Source organism: Capra hircus, chromosome 1 (assembly GCF_001704415.2).
Source record: "Capra hircus breed San Clemente chromosome 1, ASM170441v1, whole genome shotgun sequence".
NCBI classification, from domain to species: Eukaryota; Metazoa; Chordata; class Mammalia; order Artiodactyla; family Bovidae; genus Capra; species Capra hircus.
The window spans coordinates 98,115,000-98,139,197 of NC_030808.1; the positions used below are offsets into that span (position 1 = coordinate 98,115,000).

The 24,198-nt window shown below is 38.7% G+C and overlaps 1 protein-coding gene across 1 annotated transcript in view; it reads right to left on the reverse strand.

The window, feature by feature from the left end:
- Positions 23,253 to 24,198, reverse strand: part of LOC102190915 (EGF-like and EMI domain-containing protein 1) — a gene marked incomplete at its 5' end in the record, with an annotated part of 494,420 nt that continues 493,474 nt past the window's right edge. The window contains 1 exon segment of the mRNA XM_018050267.1: positions 23,253 to 23,946. Coding sequence (XP_017905756.1) covers positions 23,807 to 23,946 — 140 coding nt within the window.

Consider the following 24,198-nt stretch of genomic DNA (forward strand, 5'->3'; position numbering starts at 1 on the left):
ATTTTCCATATCTATTCACTAAAACTTGCTACGTGAGTTCCAGTCTTAACACCCTCACTACCTAATCCTGTTCAGTTCGGTTAAGTTCTGTTCAGTTAAGTTGCTCAGTCATGTCTGACTCTTTGTGAACCCATGAACTGCAGCTCGCCAGGCCACCCTGTCCATCACCAACTCATGGAGCCCACCCAAATCCATGTCCATTGAGTCGGTGATGCCATCCAACCATCTTGTCCTCTGTCGTCCCCTTCTCCTCCTGCCCTCAATCTTTCCCAGCATCAGGATTTTTTCCAATGAGTCAGCTCTTCGCATCATGTGGCCAAGCTATTGGAGTTTCAGCTTTAACATCAGTCCTTCCAATGAAGACCCAGAACTGATCTCCTTTAGGATGGACTGGTTGGGTCTCCTTGCAGTCCAAGGGACTCTCAAGAGTCTTCTTCAACACCACAGTTCAACAGCATCAATTCTTCAGCACTCAGCTTTCTCTATAGTCCAACTCTCACATCCATACATGACCACTGGAAAAAGCATAGCCTTGACTAGATGGACATTTGTTGGCAAAGTAATGTCTCTGCTTTTTAATATGCTGCCTAGGTTGGTCATAACTTTCCTTCCAAGGAGTAAGCGTCTTTTAATTTCATGGCTGCAATCACCACCTGCTGCGATTTCGGAGCCCAGAAAAATAACATCAGCCACTGTTTCCAGTGTTTCCCCATCTATTTGCCATGAAGTGATGGGACCAGATGCCATGATCTTAGTTTTCTGAATGTTGAGCTTTAAGCCAACTTTTTCACTCTCTTCTTTCACTTTCATCAAGAGGCTCTTTAGTTCTGCTTCACATTCTGCCATAAAGGTGGTGTCATCTGCATATCTGAGGTTATTGATATTTCTCCCAGCAAGCTTGATTCCAGCTTGTGCTTCCTCCAGCCCGGTGTTTCTCATGATGTAATCTGCATATAAGTTAAATAAGTAGGGTGACAATATACAGCCTTGATGTACTCCTTTTCCTATTTGGAACCAGTCTGTTGTTCCATGTCCAGTTCTAACTGTTGCTTCCTGACCTGCATACAGATTTCTCAAGAAGCAGGTCAGGTGGTCTGGTATTCCCATCTCTCTCAGAATTTTCCACAGTTTATTGGGATCCACACAGTCAAAGGCTTTGGCATAGTCAATAAAGCAGAAATAGATGTTTTTATGGAACTCTCTTGCTTTTTCCATGATCCAACCAATGTTGGCAATTTGATTTCTGGTTCCTCTGCCTTTTATAAAACCAGCTTGAACATCTGGAAGTTCACGGTTCACGTATTGCTGAAGCCTGGCTTGGAGAATTTTGAGCATTACTTTACTAGTGTGTGAGATGAGTGCAATTGTGTGGTAGTTTGAGCATTCTTTGGCATTGCCTTTCTTTGGGATTGAAATGAAAACTGACCTTTTCCAGTCCTGTGGCCACTGCTGAGTTTTCCAAATTTGCTGGCATATTGAGTGCAGCACTTTCAGAGCATCATCTTTCAGGATTTGAAATAGCTCAACTGGATTCCATCACCTCCACCTGCTTTGTTAGTAATGATACTTCCTAAGGCCCACTTGAATTCACATTCCAGGATGTCTGGCTCTAGGTGAGTGATCACACCATCGTGATTATTTTAGCTCTGTGCTAAATGGCCTTCCAAAGGTATGATATGTATTAACCTATTTAATCCTTAAGAAGCTAGTGAGTTGGGTCTTTTATTAGTCTCACTTTATGGATGAGAAAACTAAGGCAAAATAACTACCTATCTATTCTAAGTAGAGAAGATATAAGGTCAAGACTTACAAAATTTTTGCTTATGAAGGAAATAATGGCATTTGGACACTTCCACACTTCAAACCAAATTAGAACATAAATTGTTCTTCATGTCATACTAGTCTTTATATTTAAACACTAAAAAATTATAGTACTAGAATGAATACATGTTCAACATGTAACTAAATATTCAGTCATAGTAGATAAAAAATTCCAAAACATAGTGGACCACAAACAAAACTAATAACACACAAAGGGTCTGTGTATCTACATATATGAAAGTTGTGTGTACTGGAAAGTAGAACTTTTTGATGACTCACTATGTAGAAATAAGAATTTATTTTGTGCTCTGCCAGATATTCAATTTAGGGCTCTGGAAGCAAGCAGCAAGTGTAATCATGGATTATGGTAGGCAACTAGCCAGCTATATTTACCAACACACAAAGAGAATTTTAAACACTGTTTAGAGTGGGCAGATCTATAAAAACAAAAAAAAACAGTGAGACCACTCAGCAAGTGCAAAATGCAAAGAAAATTCTTTGGGTCATCATTTATGTTAGATGATGAACAGGACTTATAATCTGCTTCTGATTTACAGCTTCTGTCAGGGGGCTCAGTCCAGTTGGACAGGCAGATACACCGGCTGGTATCAAGGTCCTGCTGAGAACTATCATTATTGATGTGGTACAGCAGGCAGCTTAGGTTGTGGAAATAAGCTGGACATGCTGCATACAGACAAACAAAAAACATCCTCCCTCCGTTGTTAAATTGAGCATAGGCTCCTATGGCACTTGACATTTCAACAATGTTCTTAGCTATGCCTGTCAACCTGCAAATATGAGGCCAAAAAAAAAAAAAAAAGGAAGGACAACCTTAATGAAACTTCCTGACTTCTTAGGTTTTTCATAATTTTTCTCTATTTTCTTTAAATGTTTACAAGCAGGCAGCTACACTATTTAATATCAATAATTATAGTCTCACCTTATATCTAGCATTGGCATGAACTTTATTGTTTATCTAGCCCTCAGTTACTAATTACATAACTCCTGACAAGTTACTTAATTCTTCCTAGAGTTAGCTTCCTCATTCATAAAATGGGGATATTGCTTCCCAGGTAGATCAGTGGTAAAGAATCTCCCTGCTAATGTAGAAGACACAGGAGATGCAGGTTTGATCCCTGCGTTGGAAAGATTCCCTGGAGTAGGAAACGGCAACTGGCTCCAGTATTCTTGCCTGGAAAATTTCATAGCCAGAGGAGACTGGCAGGCTACAGTCCATGGGTCACAAAGTATCAGAAATGTCTGAGCATACGCACACACACACATACATTGAAGAAAAAGACGTATACAGTGAACACACAAATGGTACTCGACTAGCATGAGCTTTGAGCAATTTATTATCATTGTACAGCACATACCTATAGTTACTGTACAGTGTTACTACATATTGGATTATATATTATTACATAGATATTACATATTGCATATTATCTAGTTAAATCCCTTTTGTTTATCAAAACTAAAAGCCACAGACATTTATTTGCTATGCTAATGTGGCTCTGTTATATTCAGAAGAAATGATTGCATACATTGGAGGTGAGTACAGAAAAGCATAAATCTAAAGTTTTGAGAAGAAGCAAAGAACCACAGAAAACTTCATTGGTGTTTGGTGGTGTCAGTCATTAAAACCTTTGAAAAAAATCTTCTGAAAAGTTCTTTCAGAAATGGAGCACCAACAAAGCTATGGTGCTGGGCAAAAGCTTTCCTTCTCCTTACACCACTGCTGTTATCTTAAAAGTTCTAGCAATTCAATATGGTTTATTTAGGCTAGTGAATTTTTTTTTTCAGTTCCATAAACTCTGTTTCTCATGTCTATTTTTGACTTGATGGATTATTTCTATGAAACTTTAATTCCAAACTGCTCTACTAAGTTTCAAGAATGTTCTTTAATTGAATTTAGAAAATTTTTAATGAGCATCCCTTGTAAAACAAGACCTGGGGAATACAAAAATGAATGATCATTTCAATCATGTATAAACAGACAATTATACTATGATGGGCAATGCTACATAGGGCAATGAAAGGATTTAGTGGTTTTGTTTGTTTGTTTACATATACTTTAAAATAAAAATCCCTGAAGTATTTTAACAGGCAACAAAATGAAGGAAGAAAAAAATTATTTGGGGGAAAAACAATGAATAACAGTAGCATATTTTAAAAGCACATGTGCTTGGGAGAATGGCAAAGGTATGTGGGATACAGGTGAGACTAGGCAAATTATGATGGGCTTAAAACTCTTTATTGAATTTTGTAAGGCATCAGTAATTTGTTGAAGGTTACAAATTTACAAGAGTTTGAATGTTTTTAAAAAGATCTAACTGAGGCATTATGGAAGTTGATAAAAGCAGGAGAAAGAGCAGCCCCGGGACCCACCACTCTTCAACGTAAAGCTCTTCTATCACTGCACTGTGACTCTCTTCCGTTCTCATAGACGATGGGGAGATGAACGCATTGGTAACGACATACCCAGCAGCCCTCAGCCACATCCCTATTTTAAAACTGAATTTGCACAATAGCTTTTTGAAAGGCCTGTCACTGCTTTGTGTCGCCTCTCCTCGCACCTCTCTGTGGGAGCTGACATTTTGCTGATACTTCATCAGGCTGGACCGCCTGCGGAGAAGCAGATTGGTAAAGGATATGCATCTCACTGCTGGGAAGGATGGGAAATGTATTATTTAAATACAATTTATTTTATAGCAACTTTAAAAATCAAAGTGAGGATTGCTTCAGAGAGGTTGGAAGTATATTATCGCATCTCACCTCTTTGTGCCTGGTGATGCTTAACACTCAAAATTGTTCTAATAGTTTTTGTTTGTTTTATCTTATTTTACTTTACAAGTGTTCTTTTTCCTACCTTAGATAATTGTCTTTTTTTAGGAGATGCTAGCCCTAGTTTAGGGTAGGTATGTTATAGGAAGATGGAAAACAGCTTAGTGGTTGTTGGAGGCACCACTTGTTTCCTCATGATCTGAGTTAATATTCCAGTTACATGAACTGAGAGAAAAAGGATAAGGGGTATGAATCTACACAAAAAGCAATGCAATGGTTTTTAGTCTATTTTTTGAATCTCAAATCAATTAAGCTAAATAATTAATTTTGTTCCAAAAAAAAAAAAAAAAGAGTAGCTTGATAGCAAATTTTTGGTTGGTTGAAGCTATTTGTTGGTTAATTTAATTCAAGCCAAATGTCAACTTAGTCACCTGCTTAGAAAAAGGAAAAATCAACACCTGAAAAGTTACAAATTCTTAATATCAAAAAAGAAAGTAAAGATTAAGAAATCATTCAGATTTCTAGGATTTCCCTGATAGTGCACTTGGTAAAGAATCCGCCTGCAGTGCAGGAGACCCCGGTTCGATTCCTGGGTCGGGGAGATCCACTGGAGAAGGGATAGGCTACCTACTCCAGTGTTCTTAGGCTTTGCTTGTGGCTCAGGCGGTAAAGAACTGCCTGCAATACAGGAAACCTGGGTTCAATCCCTGGTTTAGGAAGATCCCCTGGAGAAGGGAAAGGCTACCTACCCACTCCAGTATTCTGGCCTGGAGAATCCCATGGACTGTATAGTCCATGGAGTCACAAAGAGTCAGACACCACTGAGCGACTTTCACTTTCACTTTCAGATTTTTAAGAGTTTTCAGACTACAATTATTTGCCAGCCACTGGTACACTGGAGCTGTTAATACCAGCTTGGAAAGCCAATGGTTAATTTGCAATCTGTTAAATTTTGGGGAATTTTCTGAGACAGTTGACATCACATCGGTTGCTTGAAATTGCCTTGGTGGGAATATTACACAGGAAATTGTCAAATGAACCAAAACAGGGTTTTTATATTTCAGAGAATCAGTAGTTAAACATTTATCACTTTGTTTACAGACGGTTCACACCTGTGTTTATTAGGGTTTTGTGGCATTTAATGATTTTGACCATCATCACCTCATGATGAATCATCATTTCATGATAGTTGATCATATAATGTTTAAAACTTGTTTGATCATATGTTTAAAAGTTGTATTTGGAATTGCTATCTCCCTACCTGGGGCTTTCCAGGTGGCACAGTGATGCCAATGCAGGAGATGACAGAGATGCAGGTTGATCCCTGGTTTGGGAAGATCCCTTGGAGTAGGAAATGGCAACCTGCAAAAGTATTCTTGCCTAAAAAATTCCATGGACAGAGGAGTCTGGCGGGCTACAGTCCATGGAGTTGCAAAGGTGGACACGAACAAGACCAAGCACATACACACACACATACATACACATCTCCCTTTTAGTATCTTCTCCCTTATTCTCTTCTAACTTTCTCTTCTTCATAGTGAAGGGGTCTATTTTGTAAACACTCATAAAAAATCATGGCAGAATTTAGAGAGGTAATAACAATGACTAAGGGAAAGGAATATAGGATTTCTGAAAAAAGGGAAGTGAAGTGTCCAGAGGAAACATTTACTACTTTCTTAAAGCATTTTAGTGGTATTGTCAAGTTATGCTCAATATCCACCTCATCTGAAAAAGGGGAAAACAATCTTAAAGAGCAACAAGATCAATTGGACTGAAGAACACACATCTTCACTATATGGGAACAGTTAAAACCACCAGATGATACTTTAAGAATAGACAACTATCTTACGTGTTTAGTGTGTGATTGGTCTGAAGATGATAAATTTTCTCCCTTTAAATGGGAAAAATAGTTAAGAAGTACATATGGGAAAGGCAGAAATGTAAAAAGGAGAAAAATATTCACTAGTAGTCCTTAGAGATGGCCATTGTTAACAACTGCTTTCCTTTCTACTACAATTTCCCACACACATATATGTGTACAGGTTTTTACAAATTTGGAGCATTCTCTATATACAATTTTTAATGTACATTTAATGTCAATTCTCCTGATGTTACACATTCATCCAAAACATGAATCTTAATGGCCTCAGAATAGTCCATTAATGTGTTATAGGATTTGTTTGCTCATTCTTGTTCTGGGTGGCTATTTAGGTTACTTTTATTTTGTACTTTAGCTAGTAGAAATAATACTGGGGTAAAGAAAAAGCTGGGATCACTTCTGAGATTATTTGGTAACAGGCCTGATATATGAGACTAAACCTTCCTAGAGATGGTACGTTCTCATCAAGGGTGTGTGTCTATTCAACCATAACTGTCACCAACCCTGATACTGACTATCAAGAAGAAAGAAAATGTATAGTCTACCATAATCTGGAGAGTTTTCTCACACAGTGAAAGCAACACTTTTAAAAAGGAATTATTTAGCCCAAGTATTTGTATTTATAACTTCTAATAATTGGAATTTATATAAAGCCAATATCTTTAGAAATGCTTTTTTGGTCTCTACTACCTCTAAAACATATTACCTTGTTTAGCCTACAAGTATTTTTACAGTTCATTATGCAGAATAACTAAGTTTTAAAATTCAGTAAGCACCATTTTCAGAGTATTTATAAAAATATATAAGCATTTCTTCAAACATAACCCCCTTTTTTAAATGCCACACACAGTTCTTGTGGAGTACATGAAGCATTTTTAATGAGTCCTATGCTTTGGTTTCATTCATTTTCCTAAATATCCTATTAGGATTATTATATAATTTGTGTTTCTATCTGTGTGTATAAAATCAGATAATAGCATATAACATTAAAATCGTACTGGTCTAGAAGTTGGGGAATATTTTTGCCTATCCAAATCAATTTATTATCTTATGTATCAGATTGCCAATAAAGTTAGAAGAGTCACCTAAAATTCTCTTGGGACTTTCATAATATATTCTCCTTGGTTTTGAAATCTTCGAATGGAAGATAGTTGCAACATATTAAAATTAATATTTTAAAGAATGAATAGTTTTCTCTCTCCTTGTTTCTAAACAGTCTATTTATATCACCTGACAATTGAAACAGATATATCACTATCTGCTTAATAATTATTTCATTAAAATTGAGTTAGACAAGAGAAAATGTCACCACTTTGGAAATAGAAAGTTACTACCTTTTGAATATGTAAATTATTACCTTTAAGCTTTTTTTAAAGGAAACAAGTAGGCTAAGGATAGCCAACTGCTGCACTAGCAAAATTTATACCTTTCGAAAGGCTGTCAACAGTGCCAGAATGACAGTCCTAAAGTACAAATGATCTAGTTATATCCAGAAAAATCATCAGGCAACAACCCTGTTCTATCACTCTTGCTTGAGGGTTATCCTTGGGGCAGCCAGGCATTTCCCCAAATGATCAGATAATTAGCTAAGTGCTAAATACTAACTTAATGTTACACCTTATATTTACATTTAAGTTTCTGCTTTTATTTGCTTGCTGGTTTATAGAAAATTCTAAGCACTAGCAGTTAATTCAGATCAATGTTTACATCTCATAATATCATAGACAATCCAAACATTAGATTTCTGCTAACCTTGATCAGAAACATTTGAAATAGTAACGTAAAAATACTATTGTTACCATACAGCCCACAGCTTTTCTCAAGTTTTCAAGTAACTGTTTCATGGTGGACGGAGTAGAGAAGGCAATACAGGCAGGGTTAACAGAGGTTATGCAAGAATTACAAGCAGAAAAGGAGATAGCAAAGTAGTAGTTCTACACACTCTTTGAAGCAGATTCAGTTGGACTAATCACTTTTTATCAGTCTCTAATCTTTTCCCACTCTGACAAGAATAAGAAATACAGTCTAGCAGATTTTTAAAGTGCCTTTCAGTATAACTTTAAATAGTATGCTATGATAGATGGGTTCCAAATATCTCCTAGCTTGCAGATCTTTTGCAATGAGATTTTGCTACCCCTCTCATCAGGAAGTAGAATCTCTTTCTCCTCCTCTTGAATCTGGCTGTCCTAATGACTTACTTTAACCAACAGAAAGTGGCAGAAGGAACAATGTGTGGCTTCCAAAGGTAGGCTTTTGGAGACATTGTCTTTTCTGCTTTTCCACCCTTGGATGCTCTTCCTTAGATTGCTGTCTTAAGGCTGTGATGCTTTGAGGAAGCCCAAGCTAACCTCTAGCAGTCATGTACGGATATGAAAGTTGGACCACAAAGAAGACTGAGGGCTAAAGAATAGATGCCTTTGAACTGTGCTGTTAGAGAAGACTCTTGAGAGTCACTTGGACAGCAAGGAGATCAAATCAGTCAATCTTAAAGGGAATCAACCCTGAATCCTCAATGGAAGGACCAATGCTGAAGCTGAAGCTCCAATACTTCGGCCACCTGATGCAAAGAGGTGACTCACTGGAAAATACCCTAATGCTGGGAAAGATTGAGGGCAGGAGAAGGGGGCAACAGAGGATGAGATAGTTGAATGGCATCACTGACTCAATGACCATGAATTTGGGCAAACTCCAGGAGATAGTGAGGGAGAAGAAGGCCTGGCAGGCTATAGCCCATGGGCTCGCAAAGAGTCAGACAAGATTTAGCAACTCTACAACAACAAAGGTAACCTTGTGGAAATGCTATGTACAAGAAAGGCTGGATATCCCTGCTTCCAGCTGATTTACTAGGTAGAAGCAGCCACTAGTGATTGCAGGTGAGACAAGAGGAAGAATCATCTTATCAATCCAAAGAATCAAATTAAAAGTTGTTTTTGGCAGGATTTGTTACCAAATATTGAGGTTTTTTTATACAACAGATAATTAAAACATACTCTTACACTGTAGCTCACAGAGCAGTTTTGGAAAAGCATTTATAAAGCTAGCAACTTTAATAACTTTGTTGGTCATCTAGTCTAGGTTAATAACTTACATAGGGTACAGGCTTTTCCCGTGTAACCAGGAAGACAGTCACAGTTTCCAGTTTCTTTGTTGCACTGACCTCCATTCTCACAGGGTCCACAGAAGAATTGGCATGCTGATCCCCAGAGGCCATCAGGGCAGGCTTGTAAAATAAAACGAGAAAGAAAGAAAGGAGCTATTTATTACCACCTTGTAATAAATCTCAACGTGGTCCCGGATTTCTGCTGTTGCCTAAGTGAGTAGGAAAATGTGTGTGTGTGTGTGTGTGTGTGTGTGTGTGTGTGTTTGTGCGTGTGTGTGTGTGACTGAGCTGCAAAGAAAGAAGCATTCAGAGTGGCCCCTAAGGATTTATCACACTTCCAAAATATTCCATGAAGAAACCAACGTGAGGCCATATCTTGTCACTTTGGAAACACACATACAGAGGTTGGCTTTTTGCTGAAAACATGGTTTTTCAGACAGTAACAATGGAAGCAATTTTGATGTATATTTTTGGAGGCAGTTACACAGAACAAAATCTGAAATGAGATGTAATTTATAAAGGAAGCTTGGAAGGTGCGTGCTTGGGATTTGTTCCATCTGAACCCTCTTTTCCCAGTCTTTGCTTATTTTCTAAGCCAGAATAATCATTCCAGAGGTTTGTAATTTCTGTATTTTATGAGTGTGCAATGTATAAGGGAGAGACAGAGAGACCTGCGCTGCTTTGTTGAATGTTCTTGAACTAGAAAAGGATGGCTAATAGTGCAGGGACCACTGAGGGCTTAGTTAGAGGTGTCAGTCTCCACTGAGACCACTGGAATTTGAAACCTGGTAGAAAGCATGCTTTTAACACAGGGAAGACAGTAAGACTTTCTTAAACATGTGATAATTATAGAAAGTTGCATAAAACCAAATTTGGCTGTGAAGTATCTTCGAATCTTGGGCAGAGCTTCTGAATAACAGAATTATTAATTATTTTAGGATGTTCATACTATTCTTAGCTATTATCTATTGATCACTTCTTCTGTGCCAAGCATTTTACATAAATTAGCTGACATTTTCATAAAAATCCCTTTATGACATAGCAACTTTATCTCCACTTCCATAAGAAACTAAGACTTGGAGAGGTTAAGTGACTTATTCTGGGTCACAGTTAATAAGTAGCAAAGTCAGTATTGGAATCCAGAACTGGTTTGTGAAATTGGTGCTCTCAGTCACTACACCCAACTTCTGTAATGATACTACTAGTACTCAGCACTTTTCATGTCAATTAACCGGCTCTTAGGGTTCCATCAGTGTCCAAATTTTCAAGTTCATTAATATGGAACTAGTCTAAGAAAAATTGGTCCTTTTAATGGTGACACAAAGGCTGAACAGGCCTCTTTAGAGAGACTCAAGAGACTTGCTGGGCAAGAGTCCTCCAGAGTCAAGTCTGTCTGCACCTGGGGTCCAAAATACCCCAGGCTACAAACTAATCAATGCAAGGCAAGGATGCTAGTTTTTTCTTTTTTTTTTCCCCCCTCTCTCTTTTTTGCTATTTCACAGATTAGTGTAGAAACCAGCTCTACTGCTCTTAAAAGTCATCACTGATGGGCTAAATAAGGCCTGGTGCTGATTATGGAGAGCACTGTTCATTAGTGCCATTGAAACAATTTGCAGTCTTTAATTAAGTATTCATCTGCAATCTAGACACAGGTCTGGAGTCAAGATTTTTAAAGATATGCTTGGCTCTAGGAGCACTTGGGCTACTTCACTCTTTGAAAAAAGAGAAAGAAGAACAACAGGCCTGATTTTCATCATGAACAACACTTGGAGAGCTTTTCTTGCCTTGATTTTAGCTGCCAATCATGGTGATCCTGTTCACCCGCTCCAGTCTGAGTCATAATTTCATTTTGTGGTTAGACAAAAATATCAGAATTGGACAAAGTTATCTGATTAAAAAATAATATGTTTTCCTGAGACTATGGTGACCTCTCTATTTTGCTGATTTACATATACTTTCAACTCATTTTCCTTCACAGTGGGAATCTCAAAAGCATTTTCCAATATAGTATATTCAGCAGTTGCTTTGAGAAAATGTTATCAGAATAAATTAAATTTACGCAGGTGTGTATATATGATATTGTCTCCCATGTGTTGACTTCTAGGGCACAACTTCTCTAGTAGGGAAATGAATGAGGGGCTGACTCTAGGCTTAAAATCAGTTGAAGCAGAAGGAGGTTTAGATATTGGAATGGGACCCACTCTCATACCATGTTCAATGCGTTTGTATAATGTCAGCCTTCTGTTCCCTCAAGTTCTCTTCCTCATTACCTAGATAGTCACAATCCAGCTACATAAAAAACCCTCATCTCTACAAAATCTTGATGAACATTGCTGTTTACATACTCTAGTTCCACAACAGGGTCCACAGCCACAGGCCAATCTGGAAGACCCCAATTCCCTTTCAGTCAGCTTGGACAAACCCTGCAAACCCTGTGCAGATGATAATGTAAGGGCAACGTGTAACATATAAGCGTCAAGGACAGCCTTCCACCCCAGGCCCAGCCTCTGTAAGTGGACCCAACAGTATGATGGTTTCCATTCAAATCTATTATCTCCTTCTGATTTTAAACAAGACTGCTTTGGATCACTTCACAGGCAAAAAGTTCACTTGCCATTAGTTGTGATAACTGTACTTATATGTTCAGACCTGCTGTGTGTGAAAAGGAAATAAACACTGTGATAATTCCCCCTAAGTAAAAGAGTAAGAACTGCTTAATTCATAATGTATAATAACAAGAGAAAAAGAACAAAAATTACTGAATACATTTATTTAAGAAAATATAGTCATTATTGAGCAACCTCTATATGTCCTGATTGTTTTAGTAGTCTGCGGATACTTTGGTAAAAAATAAATAAATAACTACCCTTCCCTTGTTGGGACTCAGCTTCTAGCAGCAACTGTGCAGTCCATAAACATTAGACATAAAACTAATTAGAAAATATGGTATGTTAGATGATGGTAAGCACTTTGGAAAAATACAGATGTTCAAGGAGACTTGCAGGTTGCAATTCTGAGTGGCATGGCAATGACAAGATTCACTAAAAAGGTAACACAATCCATTTTGAGAAAATGAGAGAGCCATGCAGATGCCTTAGGAGAAGCATTCCGTGAGTCCACAATTCAGAGAAAGCCGTTACTAACATCTTGCAATACCTTTTTCCAAATTTTATGTGCACCTACACGTATGTATCTATACATGCTACTTATCACTGGAATTATGCTGCACACAAACTTTTGTATTTATAGATTTATAAAGAAATTATTTACAGAGACTTCAAAGAGGAGCACACTAATAATCATGTTTAAAATTTTCAAAATGTCTCTATGGTTTCCACTGCATTTGTTTGAACAGTCCAGCTTTAGATGTAAAGAAAATTATTCTTTCACTCTCAAAGCTAGCAGCCCTTACTTGATTAATTCAGCTCTAAGAAGTGATTGGCCAGCTCGCATCTTCTTAGGATAAGATTCTCTGCAGTGTGATCTTTCTTCCCTTGCTCAAGCCAGCAAGGGGACAGCTAACATCACAGGCTAAGAAGACAAGGTTAAATGGCTTTATTGCCCCCCTGTCTCAGATTCCTCACCTGCAAATAGGGGATTGACAAAGTTTACTGATTTCCCAAGGACCTGGGTGGGGTGAAGTAACTAATTAATGATCAGACGGTGCTAAACCAAAGCTGAGCATTGTTATTAGAGAAGAAATAAAATTTATCATCAGATTGTACCTCTCTGGCATCTGTTGCCTTGGTAACCAGATTTGCAGGTGCAACTGCCATTTCTGGCACTGCATTCCAGGGTGTTCTCCTCCACACACTGACATTCTGAAGAGCAGCCAGCTCCGTAGGCCCCCTTGGGACAGTCTGCAAGCAGATTGAGGCAAAGCGGTCACCTGAAAACCACGCTTTGTTTCTTTTACATTGTGAGTGCGCAGGCATGTAGTTCTGTGGGGCCTGATTATGGGAAAAACAAGGGGATCATCCTGGCTGCCAAAAAAATAGGGAAACAAATGTCTTTCAAATCAAGCAATTCATTTGCTTTTTGGCAACTGGATGTGAACAGTGAAGCCTGAACTACTTAAAAGGCTTTGGTGCTTCTGGGAGAGAAATTGCTTCTCAATGTGCTCCATTGGTGCCTGTAGTTTATATTCTCCAAAGGCTGCTGACGCCTGCCAGGCCCCATATCCATCCTGTCGCAGTTTGGCAATTATAGACAAGCATTGACGGGAAGGCTCGCCATTGTTTTCATTCCCTTTCATTATATGGTAATCTGCAATAATTCTACATCATGCAGATGACCCAAAACCTTCATCCTGACAGCACCATTATCTTGGCCACATCTTTGGCAAATGGTGCTTGCCTTTCCTTCATCATTTTTCCCATGCTGTTGAGTTTTAGGGATGCTAGTCAGCACAGGAATTCTAATTTGAGAAAGTGCTACCTTTGCATTCAGGAAAACATGCCGTTATCTTAGTTATCTTTTTGAGGAGTTACTGAGTGACTTCACTTTCACTTTTCACTTTCATGCATTGGAGAAGGAAATGGCAACCCACTCCAGTGTTCTTGCCTGGAGAACCCTAGGGATGGGGGGAGCCTGGTGGGCTGCCGTCTATGGAGTCACACAGAGTTGGACACGACTGAAGTGACTTAGCAGCAGCAGCAGTGTTTCAATTTCCTTTCCAAAATATAACTGACAATTTTTTTCTCCCACATTTCAGGAGTCCGCTGCTGCTACTGCTAAGTTGCTTCAGTCGTGTCCAACTCTGTGTGACCCCATAGACGGCAGCCCACCAGGCTCCCCCGTCCCTGGGATTCTCCAGGCAAGAACACTGGAGTGGGTTGCCATTTCCTTCTTCAATGCATGAAAGTGAAAAGTGAAAATGAAGTTGCTCAGTCGTGTCTGACTCTTCGGGACCCCATGGACTGCAGCCCACCAGGTTCCTCCGTCCATGGGATTTTCCAGGCAAGAGTACTGGAGTGGGGTGCCATCGCCTTCTCCATTACAGGAGTCTAAGGGACTCAAATAAAAGATCTTTCAAGTGCCCTCCAGGCTCAAATTGTATTATATACCTGTATAGGCTTTGCTGTGGAAAACTGCTTGGTGAGAACAAAATAAACCACTTGACTTTCTGATAGATGGAAATTATGAGCATTTGCTAATGTGTGCTGTTATTAGTAGAGGTAATCTGAAGTGGTGGTTACAATCCACCATGGAGGGTGGTCTTTGTCTCAGTTACCAGGGACAGACAGAGTTACCCCTTAAAGCTGAACAGAATTATCAACGGGGGCCCTTTTCACTGTTCATAGTATCCTATTTGGATGATACCTCCTCATCCTTCCTGCATTTTCTAAATGCTGAGTTTTGTCCTAGACCCACCAACCCCCAGCAGCTTTCAAAGCTATTGTCTTCCTTGATGTGGGCTTCTTGCTCACTCTCCAGTGCTCATTTTTCTAGATTAGTTTCCAGGCCCTGCTCTTCCTGGTTCAGCTTGTAGAACAGGGGTTCAGTGGACAGCTTATACCATGGAATACTTAACTGTGACAATTGAGCATATTAAGAACATAGCACTGGGGAGGGAAAAAAAGGAAAAAGTGGAAGAAGAAATCTTTTGTTGGTAATCTAGCGTTTTCTCAGGGTTTGCCATGCATTGAAACATGTCCTCCAAAAATGCACGTTTAAGCACCTCCCTCTAGTACCTCAGAATGTGACCTCATTTGGAAATTATGACTTTGCTGATGTAATTAGTTAAGGTGAGGTCGTATTTGAAATTGTGCTGCTGCTGACATAATTCGTTAAGATGAGGTCATACTGATGTGGGCTAGACTTACAGTCTTATATGACTCCTGTCCTTATAAATAGGAAAAATTTGAACAAGAGGCACTCACAGAGGGAAAATGCTGTGAGAATACTGGAGTTCTGTTGTCACAAGTCAAGGAAGTACAGGAAATAAGGGAGAGAGGCCTGGGCTGTTCCTCCCCTGGTGCCTGCAGAGGAATGTGGCCTGCCAGCACCTTAATCCCAGACTTCCAGCCTCCAGAACTATGAGGCAATTAATTTTTGTTGTTTAAACCACTCAATTTGTGGTGCTTCACTGTGACAGGACTAGAAAGCTAATATAGGGTAGCAAATTCAAGCCTCTTAGGGCCAAGCAAGTGGCATTAATAAATGAAGCCTCAAGTCTGAGCAATGAGCCCTGAAGACCTGGAATGTGTATGTTTTTTCTAAAGAGGATCACATTCCAATTGCTAACCACCATTGCCACCACCACCATCTGCTTTTTAAATTTTTGAGCAGATGAGTTATGATTTGAATGTTTTTCACAAAAATATCTGATATTAGCTTATGAAAAATTCAAGGATTATTACTTTAAAATGCGATGTATCCTCTTACCTTGGAACAATAACAGAAATGATGCTATCTTTTTTCTTTCTAGGTTTGTTCTAGGAGGTATCCAGTGCTTTGTGATACATCGTCAGCACCTGCATTGTTCTCATTTACCCAGGTCTTCTCTCCTGTTCTCTGTTCCTTGTCCATACCTTCTCTCCTGTTGTTGCCGTTCACTGCTATCGTGTCCTACTCTGTGACCTCATGGACTGTAGCATCCCAGGCTCCTCTGTCCTCCAGTATCTCCCGGAGTTTGCTCAAATTCACATCCATTGAATCAGTGATGCTATTTAACCATCTCATCCTCTGCTGCCCTCTTCTCCTCCTGCTCTCAATCTTTCCCAGCATCAGGGTCTTTTCCAATGAGTCGGCTCTTCCCATTGGGTGGCCAAAGTATTAGAGCTTCAGACCCAGGCTTGTTTTTCTATGAAGCCTTCACTGGCTCTCTTATTGGAGAATTCACTGCTTATTCTGTTTTTAAGGGGCATGCCTTTTCTAAAATAGATAAGGTCCACAGACATTCAACTAAAAATACAATGTAAGACTCTAAAAGGTCTCTGATATTTTAAATAGGTCATGATATTACTGAGGTTCCCTCAGGAAGGATTTTCAAAGGTGGGACTATGGAATAGGTGGAAGAGTGAGGTGCAGACTGTTTCAGGTTCACAGGGACTTGCACAGTTTCAAGGTGGGATGTTAAGGTGGGCACCCAGAGCTGTCCCAGTAGGAGATAGCTTAGAAGTTACTGATGAGCTGAAACACTTATTGGTGATTGTGTTTTCTTGCATTTTTGACAGTGTGTGATTACTGGTCACAAATGTAAAATGAATAGCATGATTTAGACATTTTAGGGATTTTTTTTGCACTAGAACTCAGTGTGTTGGACTTTTGATGTTTAATTTCCATAAAATGTGGAATATCCACTTAAATGAACTATTAACATCTCCCTCTCAATAACTAAGGTAAACACTAACTAGGAAAAAGACTTCAGGATATCTTTTTCACTCATCAAAATACAGATTCTATAATGTAAGGAGGCTAAATAAAGACTAAAACAAAAATTGTGATATGTATATAATATGATTGTATAAAATACGCTGTGCTTTTTACTTTCTTCCTTTGTCTAATGTAAACAAAGAACAGAGATGTGCTGCTCACCATTTTGTTCTAATAAGTCCTAAGCCACTGAAGTTGCTTATGAACAGTAAACTCTGAGAATTCAGGATTAAAAACAGGATGAGGCACTCTGTGCTTTGGATAAACACGACCTTAAATGGTTAGATGCCTATCTCAGGGAGAATTTCAAAGAGCCAGATTCTTTTATCAACATGTTTATATATATATATATACATACATATATATATATGTATATATATATATACACACACACACACACAGTCAGACATGACTTAGCAACTGAGCAACAACATACATTTTTTAGTAGAGTCTTATTTTTTTTTTAATTACCTTAAAATATTTACAGAGAGATGGATTTACATAACTTGGTGATAACACGAAAAATGTACAGGGTATTTCATATTATTGCACTTCCTCTTTAATAATATATAAGGCATTTTACTTTACATAAATAAATAATAAGGTAAAATATCACACAACAGGTGTGGTGCCAATTAAGTCAACCCTAAAATTAGATGAGATGAGTATGGGCAGGTAGTGTACACATGCGCACTCAGTGCTTGCCATGTCTGATTCTTTGTGGCCCAGTGGACTGTAGTCCACCAGGTTCCTTTGTCCATGGGATTCTCCAGGCAAGAATACTGGAGTGGATTGCCATGCCCTCCTCCAGGGGATCTTCCCAACTCAGGGATGGAACTCATGTCCCCTACATCTCCTGCATTGCAGGTAGATTCTTTATCCACTGAGCCACCTGGCAAGCTCAAGGGAGGATAAAAACACATATAAATAAATTGACTTCTCCCTTACCTGCTTGGAGCAGTTTCCTCAGAACTAATTGAGTGGCTGTCTCCTGGGCTCTAGTCTTCAGCAAGACCTTGATTAAAACTTGAGCTCACAACTCTGATGTTGGATGTTTCTTTAAGTTGACATTAAATATTTTCAGTAATTTTCTGAGTTTTCTGACTTCACACACAGAGAAAATTGAGTGTCTTAGACTTACTCAAATGACAAAACCTCCCATAGCACCCTGGCTCACACATACAGGCAGGCTCCACATATACCCTGTGGCAATGGCTATTGTTGGCACAGTTACATTTCCTTTTGCAATTCTTCCAAAAGAATCCTTTTGGGCATCCTGGAGGGTAGAAAGACAAACAAAGTGAATATTTGCCCACGTGCAAACCTCACTAGAGCTATTGTTATGTAAAATAAGGAGACTGCCAAAGGTAAGATGTTTCTAATCTGATTAATCAAGAGACTAGAGAGATCTTTAAAAAATGACCCCTATGATTTTATATCATTTGCCCCAAATTCTGCAATGACTTGCCATTGCTGTCAGGTTAAAAACTCCAAATGTAACAAGAAATGAGCCCCTGCGCTGGCTGACCTTATGTTGCAGTAGCTCTTCCTGACTTTGATTCTATCAGCAGATCCCTCTCGGGCACCCCTAAATCACCTTGTTCTTTCTCACTTCAGAGTCCGGTCACACGTGGCCCCCCGAGTCTGCAGTGCTTTTCCTTCTCTCTTGCCTTGCTTCATGTTTCCTCATTTTATACACTTCTGCTTAAGGCTAACTTCTCTACAAGCCATTCCCTGGCTCACACAGTCTGCAAGGGCCCTCATGGTTCAACCTCCAAGCACACATTAAGATTTAACTTGAAATACCTACCCACATGTGTAACCTATGTCTGCTTTGAACAAGACTGTGAGTTCCATGAGGAAGGACCAGGGTCTCTTTCATTTTTGTTCTCTTAACATATCATAAAGCCTGGCACAGTGTCTTGCAACACTTAATACATATATTTTGAATAAATGAATAAAAATTGGGGGATAAATAACTAGGGTGTGAGCATGAGCCTTCCTGCACCTCTCAGAGAGCAAACTAAACTTGGTTTTTCTATCTCCCCAGTTCTACAATCTGTAAGAATCTAATAAACTCTCCATGATTTCTGGCAATCCCTGAAGACTTACATCTTCATGACTCTCTGCCTTCAGCTCCTGGGATTGTACAAGCAGTTTCTTTTTTTGTGTTTTATCAGCCCATGTAGAAAATGTGGTCTCTTGATTGGTTTCTATGAAAAATCCAGACACGGCACTCACTGGATGGGTATTTCGTAAGTTTTTCGTGCATCATTTCTCCTCTCTGTCTCCTCTCCTTTCCTTTTTTGGTTTTTATCTCACATCCTCCCTGATTTATCCAAAGAGCTTCATTTTCTTCTTTCTTTTAGAATGCAGAGCAAATCAATTCACCCAAGCCCCTGTGTGCAAACCTGTACACACAAACTCAACATTTTGCTCAGTGGATGAGAAAGGTTTTATCTGTATCAGGATTCATCCTGCATGGATCACAGCTGGAGAGTTAAGTACCACTTATTTTGTTCTGTTACGCATTTGTCAGTCAAAGCAATTGTGTGCTTGTGTGTGTGTGTGTGTATGTATATACATACATACATAGCACTTTATGTCTTCAGAAAAGCCCACCTTGAAAAATACAGACTCAGCTTTTGTTCTATTTCTTATTAGAAACCTCAAGAGCTTAAAGAGCTCTCTTACAGGACCAGACATTCCTACCGTTTCCACAGGTTTTCCCATGAACCCCTGGGGGGCACTTGCATCGCCCAGTCAGAGGGTCACAGGTGCCTCCATTCTGACAATCACAGATGTCATCATACTCTCTCACACTGGTCTCTGGGGAACGAGCTATGAAGAAAACAGTGAAGGTGAATATGCAGTGTAACACACTCACTGTGACACAAATAGAGAGAGAAAATAGATTGCCTATTAGAATTGATTCTCGTAATTAAAGTCTCTGTAACTTGCAGACCCAGGAAGAGTCTCTGGCCTGTTCATCATTCCTGGAGGAATTACTGGTACAGGTAGTTAAAATGATGCTGACTAAAGAACTGCTAACAAGGTTTACATGCAAAATTTCCCTTGCTCCTTAAACTCTTACCCTCACATTTTCAAAACTACATAAACACTTTTGTTGTACAGATGTCACTAACCCTAATGAGAAACAAACTGCACCTTCCATTTTGAAAAATAGGAAAAAAATGTAGGAAAAAAGAGCCATGTGTTTTTAACCAGAAATGAATGTAACTAAGATTATCTTGAGGATTACAAGGTATTCTGCACTGTCAGAGACTGATAAAGACAAGCAATTGTTTTCTTTGGTTTGCTATTTTGGGGGGAAGTGCTTAGTATTCCATTAGAAATAAATACAGTGTGGAAAATGTCCATGATTTTAAGCTTGAGTAAATACAGCTGTTGAGATCATTTCAGTAGCCATTTAAATTGACATTTTATCATCATTGGCTAAATACTAAAAAACTACATTTTTATTACCTCCTCTATCTACCCCCCTTACACCATTCCAGATGCTAATATGGAAAATTGATTTCTAACTCACTTTTTTCTTTGCTTTCAAGCCTCTGGTTACTATGACAAGGAAAGGAACAGGAAAGGGGAAAAAAGGAGCAATAAAGAAGTAAACTGGCAACAACCATGGTTGAGACCTGCATTACTAATTTACATGTAGTAACTCTCTGAATTTTTATAGCAACTATAGACTACACATTTTAAATATACATATATGTATATGCTGATAAGTCGCTTCAGTCATGTCCGACTCTGTGCAACCCCATAGATGGCAGCCCACCAGGCTCCGCTGTCCCTGGGATACTCCAGGCAAAAATACTGGAGTGGGTTGCCATTTTCTTCTCCGATGCATGAAAGTGAAAAGTGAAAGTGAAGTCGCTTATTCGTGTCCGACTTTTAGCAACCCCATGGACTGCAGCCCATCAGGCTCTTCCGTCCATGGGATTTTCCAGGCAAGAGTACTGGAGTGGGGTGCCATTGCCTTCTCCATATATATATATATATATATAGCCCTGGAAAATGAAGCTAAGGAAGTTTAAGTAGCTTGAACAGTATCTGGGTTACAGCAAGGCATCTACATCAGCACACTGACACTATCACCTGCTACTCTCCCACAAAAAGAATATGGTATCAGAGTATGTGCATGCAGGCGAGTGCTCAGTCATGTCTGACTCTTTGCAACTCCAGGGCTAGGCACCTCTCTCCATGGAATTTTTCAGGCAAGAATACTGGAGTGGTTTGCCCTTTCCTAATCCAGGGGATCATGGATTTGCTAAATACTTCATTAACATCAAAGAGAACATTTATCAAGAGAAGAAAATTTGAAACCAAACATGTCCCAAACCGTAACTGGATGATTTGGAAAAAGATATGAGTCTTCCCTTCCATATAATACATAGCCCATTCATTTGTCGTATGAGAATACTTTAGTCTTCTCTTTCTACTGGAAAGACCCCTCACAATAACAAATAAGATAGTCAACATGAAATTTCTTTAAAAGAAATGAAGTCCTAAAGTGTGCTGTTAAAATTAATATGTAGTAATTTTTTAGTTGTTTCCTCTGTAACCACTTGCCGAAATTCCTAAAACTTCCAAGTAGATGTTTTCATTATAGACCAATAAAGATACTGGGTTAGACGATCTAACCAATGAGAAAACTAACTTTCCAGATCCCTGAAGAATTTTTTTTTTAAATGTCTCTTGCTGCATAAGAAGAGCTGGTACTCTTAGAAATACTAGTGATGAATGGTTGGTCATTTTCATTTTTACAGTTTATAGGGATTTTTAAGAAAATATCCTCACTCTCCCTTTTTGTTAAAGATTTAGTGATCATACTTTTTTTTTTTCCAATTTGGATGGCTCTGTTTTAATTTTTACAGGAAAAAAAATGAAAGAGACAGAGAGGAAATGCAAAGAAGATATACATTTCTGCTTTCAGGGCCAGACTGCCCTTTACAGGACCATGTGAACACTTAAAGAATCTTAAGTTTTTCCAAAACCAAAGAAGGGGTTGTGTTATTTTCATTTTATCAGGAAGTTCATTTTCAACATTTGTATATTAATTTTGTGTCAGACATGTTTTATTCTCATGGATTTGCAATAGATTTCTACTTTTATTTCTCATGCTAACATGCTATGGATCAAGGGTGTGGAAGACACATATTTACCAACAAAATTTACAATAAAGGGTATAAACATTTACTTCCTAATAGTCATGCAATAAGATTGATTTGTGTGTGTGCTTAGTCCCTCAATGGTGTCCGACTCTTCTCAACCTTATAAACTGTATGTAGCCTGCCAGTCTGTCCATGGGATTTCCCAGGCAAGAATATTGGAGTGGGTTACCATACCTTTCTCCAGAGGATCTTCCCAACTCAGGGATCAAATCTGTGTCTCCTGCAGTGGCAGGCAGATTCTTCACCACTAAGCCACCTGGGAAGCCCAAAATTTATTTGATCCATTTTATATAGTTGCCTATATGAAGTGGCCGATCAACATAGCTCAATGTCTCAATATAAAGCTTCATTCATTCATGCACTGGAGCCTCCAATTTGGAAACACATAAATAAGCTCCCAGGCTAGCAAGGAAAATAGAACAGGAGCATAGCTAACTTGAATCTGATGGAGACAGATAGACAGACAGATAGACAAAGAGAAGAAGAGAGAGAAGCTTTAAATCCACTGGAAATATAAATGGCTGTTAAGACTAGGGCCTTCATATAAAGCTTCATGCCATAAATGGCAATAGACAAAGATGGCAGTTTAGCAAAAGGCACAAAGCTGAAAAGTACAAAGCATGATAGTAGTGAGTAGTTTAGTTTGCTGGAAATAATAAGCTGGTCAGAGCTGTGGATAAAAAGAGAGAAGGATTTATGAGGGCCTGATAATAGATGGTTGTTGGTGACTAGATTAGAAGCGTAAGCTTTATGTATCAGGAAATGGGACACTTCTGAAGCTGTTTGGGCAGCAGGGAGACAAGATCAGAGTGATGCTTGAGGAAAGTCCTCAGCAGTCTAACTGAAACCACTTCGCTATGTTATAATCCAGGTTTTGCTTCTCTTATATTTCATAATAGAAATAATATTTGTGCTCTTTCTTCCCATATTCAGGGGCTTCAAAAGAAAAATCTGCTCATACCATCTTCCAAGCCATTCACAAAGAAAACTCTTTTATTAAAAAATTTATAAGAGAAATTTAAAAAGAGAAAAAGGAAATAAAGGTAGTCAATATATTTGAGTTTTATTACTTGGCAGTTTTAGTACCTGCAAATATACCTCCATTTAAAATATAAAGGAAAACATTTATTGGAGGTATTATTGTACAAATCATTGACATTTTCTCATGAGAGGCTTATAGAAAAATCTTAAAATTGTCATTGCCTGTACTTACATAAGTTTTAAAGAAAAAGATAAGAAAACACAAACAAAAAGAGGCAACAGTTAAGCAGTTCCATTAATTATACTTCATAACAAAAATCATTTTATTTTTTTTTCTTCACAGGGAGTAGCTTACCAGGGCCTAATGATTTATTTAAATGGAGGGATTTTTACAGGCTGAGGATATTAGGATCCTTTATTAAACAAGAGATAGCACATCAAGTTTCCCAGGGAACACAAAATTTCCCATTGTAATCACATGTTCAGTTTGAAACCTCAGTGCTTCACAGACATTCTTTGTGCACAGCAAATAAGTTGGTTTCCCATCCCTATCAACCGTTAATCTTGTTAAAACATTTCAGGGAGAACACATGGAAAGAACTCATCACCAGTAGTTCACCAGCAGTAAAAGGAGAATTCATCACCCCCAATCAATGCTCCAAAGTATTACTTACTTTCATTAAAAAGAAAGCCTCTCCAGCCATTGGGACAGGAACACTCACTCTTTCCTTCCTGGCATCAGCCTCCATTCATGCAGTCCTCACAGCTCAAACTGCATTCGTGTCCGAAGGTGTGATCTAAACAAACTGGAATGTGATACCACTTTAGTGAACCCTACATGCACTATCTACATTACTGAAAATGAAGATGAAACCCTTTACTTCCCCCAACAAATAGACTTGCACCTTGAGCACATTTTCTAAAGAGTCCAGAAAAAGATAGCAGCAAAGAGATACCTTTTAAAACAGAGCTTGGAATGTAATCCCTAAAAAATATTTAGGCTCTTTAAGAAAGTAATGGTAAAGCGTCTGCCTACAACGTGGGAGATCTGGGTTTAA